At 55.5% G+C, this 4240-nt stretch overlaps 1 protein-coding gene across 1 annotated transcript; it reads left to right on the forward strand.

Annotated features, from left to right (window-relative positions):
* Positions 1–1198: 1198 nt before the first annotated feature.
* On the forward strand, positions 1199–3744 carry Csf2 (colony stimulating factor 2). The gene is made up of 4 exons (XM_003464529.3): positions 1199–1673; positions 1778–1819; positions 2475–2600; positions 3317–3744. The coding sequence occupies exons 1-4, from the start codon at positions 1512–1514 to the stop codon at positions 3422–3424; spliced, it is 438 nt and encodes a 145-aa protein (XP_003464577.1). The 5' UTR covers positions 1199–1511; the 3' UTR covers positions 3425–3744.
* The last annotated feature ends 496 nt before the right edge of the window (positions 3745–4240 follow it).

Genomic DNA, 4240 nt, shown 5'->3' on the forward strand with positions numbered 1-4240 from the left:
ACATGGACCACAGCACTCAGGCCACGAGTTGTACCTGCTGTCTGAGGGTGCAGCTAGGTGTCCTTACTCGTGGCTGACCTCATGGGGCTCCCAGAGTGGGGAGCATGTAACCTACCAGAGGGGCATCTCCAGAGCCTGGGAGCCTCTTTTGAGGCAACAGACAGGATTTCAGGATCACAGAAAGGCACCTTTACGTAAAGCATCCTCCCCTCCCAGATGCATCTGTGAGTATAGACTTAGCCACTCCCACCAACACGTGTGTACATGGAAATGGACATGTGTGGACCCACAGCCTCGTGGCCATGAAAGTTCTGGCCTGGGCAGCTTGAGCCAGGGCCCCTGTGCAAATACAAACTCGTGCTGTTTTCTCCAGAACCCATTGTGAAAACCAAACACTTGTTCTCTCCTCAAGAGCCTGTCATGGTTCCAGACGCAGTTCCTGCTTCCACAGAGAGGACTCCAAAGCTGCTGCACATCAGGGGCAGCTGGAACTGACCGTGCAGGATGCTGAACCTGGAGAAGCTTGCTAGGGAGGCCGCAGCGCCCTGCACTGGTATGGCCGCAGCAGCCCCTGCTGTTCCTGGTGCCTTGGGGGCGGCAGTGCGTCCACTCAAAGGGGCAGGCTGCCCTACAGAGGGCAGTGTAGCTCATGGAGCTCAGAGGAAGAGTCACTCAGCCAGGAGGCGTCACAGCCAGCAGTCCAACTTGGTGGGGGCTGACTTTGTGCAGCTTGCACAGGGCCATGGAAACCACAAGCGCTGCTGTCTGCTGTCAGACGGACCATCTCCGTGAAGGAATGCACTGCAGTCCTGCTGGCTGGGTGTGCGAGGGGCTGCCATGCCCTCTGCTCAGGGGGTAGTGGTCCTTGGCCGGGCTGAGCTCACTGGCTGCTCTGGCTCCTTGGAGGGGACCCATGTGAGTCACTGCAGGACTGTGTCATTTGGCTGGACTATGAGAACAGGGTGACAGGCCCGAGAAAGCTCTGCTCACGCTCAAATCTTACAGAGGCCAGACAAAGGCGGGAAGAGGAAGGGGAGGCTGGGACAGGAATGGCCACCATGGTGGGCACAACCTGCCCAAAGACCTCCTGGATAACAGGCAGGATGCAGAGCCAAGGCACAGCAGCCCCACCTAGTGTCTCCCAAGCCCCACCCTGGCTACTCCAGGCCAGGAAGTCCAAGTTGTGCCCAGAGGCACCTCAAAAGAAGGGGAGGCTAGGGCCAGATCAAACTGCCCAGGCAGGGCTGAAGAGCACTCGAGGAGGTGGACAGATGGCCTGTTGGTTCATGGAAGGGCTCATTAATGAAAACTCCCAAACCTGACCACCTGGGGAAAAGGCTTGTGGCTCCCATGCGCAGCTGATAAGGGCCAGGAGATTCCACAGTTCAGGTAGTTCCCCCGCCTCCCTGGCTTTTGTGGTCACCATTAATCATTTCCTCTAACTGTGTATATAAGGGCTCTTTTGCAAGTGAGCCCAGTACTCAGAGAGAAAGGCTAAAGTCCTTAGGAGGATGTGGCTGCAGAACCTGCTTCTCCTCGGCACTGTGGTTTGCAGCATCTGTGCACCCACTGACCTGCTCAGCCCTGTCACCCAGTCCTGGAAACACGTGGATGCCACCATCAATGAAGCCCTGAGCCTCCTGAACCACACTAGTGACCCGGCTGCTGTGATGGTGAGTGAGGGAGAGAGAATGTGGGCTGCCCTGGGCAGCCTGCCTGCTGGCCCCGTACTGGCCCCGCCTGACAGCTGGATAACATGATGTTTTCCTTTCCACAGAATGAAACAGTAGAAGTTGTCTATGACCAGTTTGAGCCCCAGGTAAGGTGCTTCTCTCTCAGGCACACTCTGTGTCCTGGGGGCTGGGTTCCAGATGGATCTTCACAGGGAATCTACTTCCTTGCCAGTCAACCGGCTGCCAAGGGGAGGGAGTAGCTTTTGGGTGCCACTCACCTGGCACCTGGTGGTCACATGAGCTCCTTTATCAACTGAGCAGCTGGGGGCAAGCCTCCAATTCAAAGGCAAAGGGTCACTGGGGGATGGAGGAAAAGCCAGGTCTTCCTGAGATGGGGTTGTGGGCCAGGGGCACTCTCTGTATCCTAAGTCCAAGCCTTGTGGAGACAGGGTTTTAGAAGCAGCCCTGGCTCACAGAGCAAGTCAGAGGCAATGCCCCGCCCCACCCCGCCCCTTCTCTTGAATGGTGAGGTGAGTGTGGGGGCTGGGACCTCCTGAGGCTTTGGGCTGAGGGAGGATCTGTGCTGGCTGAGGCTGGCCTGAGCCAGGGAGGAAGGGAGGACAGATGTGTGTCTGCAATGCACACAGCAGTGTGCAGGACTGGCCCAGCCTGAGACTAGTCAGGAGTCATTCTGTGCCCCTCTGAGGCCCTGGGGCAGGGGTGACACGGGAATGAGTGATGAGGCAGGTGGCCACCGCTGGTGCTTGGCCTCTGCTCACTGTGAACCGGGCATGTTCGCAGGAGCCCACATGCCTGCAGACCCGCCTGGCGCTGTTCATGAAGGGCCTGAGAGGCAACCTCACCAGGCTCGAGGGCTCCTTGACCTTGATGGCCAACTTCTACAAGCAGCACTGCCCCCCGACCCCGGTGAGTGCCCTTGGCTGGCAGGGTGGGGACAGGTGGGGAGAGGCCTGCAGCAGAGGCTGCTCAGGACCCGGAAAGGTTTCCTGCTAACAGATGTATTATGAGGAGCCCTGAGAAAGGGAGCCACCGGCAGCGCACCCTCTCAGCCCTAGGCGGCAAAGCCTGCAGCGCTCCCTACTGGCAGCTGCTGCCCCCTTGTTTCATCTTGGGCAGGAATGAGGTCAGAGGTGAGGCCAACCCAGAAAAAAGCAGGGCATGTCCTAGGTCCACAGGAAGTGCCAGCCGCATGCTGCCTCCTAGTATTACTTTCCTGTGGGGTGCCAGATTGCACTGGAGCAAGGAGGAGAACTGTCTGGCAAAGATGAAGGCACCAAACACCCTTCTTCCTGCAAGAAGCCAGTAATGGGTGGGTGATGGGTGGCAGCCTCTGCCTGACCTCTGGGCCCTGGCCGGGGATCAAGGGGCAGTGCGACAGCCTAGAGCAGCTCAGAGTAGCATGTTGTCAGGACGCTAGCCCCAGCCACCCTTGGTAGAGCTGCGGAGCTCTTGGGCAGCACATGGGTAGCAACAGAGTCACCTGACCAACCCTCCCCCGGCCCCAGGCCTGGGCCTTCAATGGCCTCCACATTTTCAGAGGCGGTACAGAAATGCACTGCTTTTCCCCATGTTACCCACTCACCTGGACTCAAGTGTTTCTTATTTTCATTTTTTTTCTTAAGGAAACTTCCTGTATGACCCAGATTATAACCTTCAAAAGTTTCAAAGAGAACCTCAAGAGGTTTCTGTTTGCTGTCCCTTTTGACTGCTGGAAACCGGTGCAGGAATGAGGCAGCTCGGGTGGCTGGGCCAGCCCTTGGAGCTCAGTGCCCAGGCTGCGACTGTCTCACCGGGACAGAGGCGGAAACCCAGGACCTTCCCTGGAAGGGACCAAGAGGTGGCCACAGCCACAACGCAGGGAGCACGGACCTGCCATGGGCCACCTGGACCCTGATGTGGCTGTGGAAGAGGATATTTTATACTGTCAGAATCTGGAGTATTTATTTATATATTTATATTTCTAAAATATTTATTTATTTATTTATTTAAGTTTATAGTCTGTATTTATTCCAGATGTATGCCATAATAAATTATTCAAAGTCTGATTTTATTTTGTGTCCTTTTCCAGTCTATTTTCAGAAGGGGGAAAAGGTGGGAGGTGGGGGTCCAGGCTGGGCTGAGTATGATGCTCCACACTCCTGGGTCTTCTTCTCGGGTGCCCAAGGCTCCCACCCAGAGAAGGAACATTCCAGGAGGTCTAACCTAGAGAAGGGTTGTCTTTCTGGGGAAGGCAGGGACTGTGGGGGGTCGGGTGGTCACTGCCCCTCAGAAACTGAGAACTCTGTGCTCCAGGCCCAGCTGTCACACTCAACCTCTCTAAAGGTAAATCAGCAAAGAAACTAACTTTCAGAGAAAAAGAAACCACAGGGGTCAGAGCTCAGCATATTTACCCAACTTTCCCCCAAATGTGTGATCTTAATCTTTGAGAGTCAGAATGTAAGTTCATGGTGTGTAGGAACATGAGTCTAGTGCAGCATTTTTCTGAACTGCTTTTTATCTTTATATGGAGTTTTGGATCCATCAGATGCTTTCTCCTAAAATCTATG

Source organism: Cavia porcellus, unplaced genomic scaffold (genome assembly GCF_034190915.1).
Source record: "Cavia porcellus strain 051 isolate PalLab524CR breed Dunkin Hartley unplaced genomic scaffold, mCavPor4.1 scaffold_19, whole genome shotgun sequence".
Classification (NCBI taxonomy): Eukaryota; Metazoa; Chordata; class Mammalia; order Rodentia; family Caviidae; genus Cavia; species Cavia porcellus.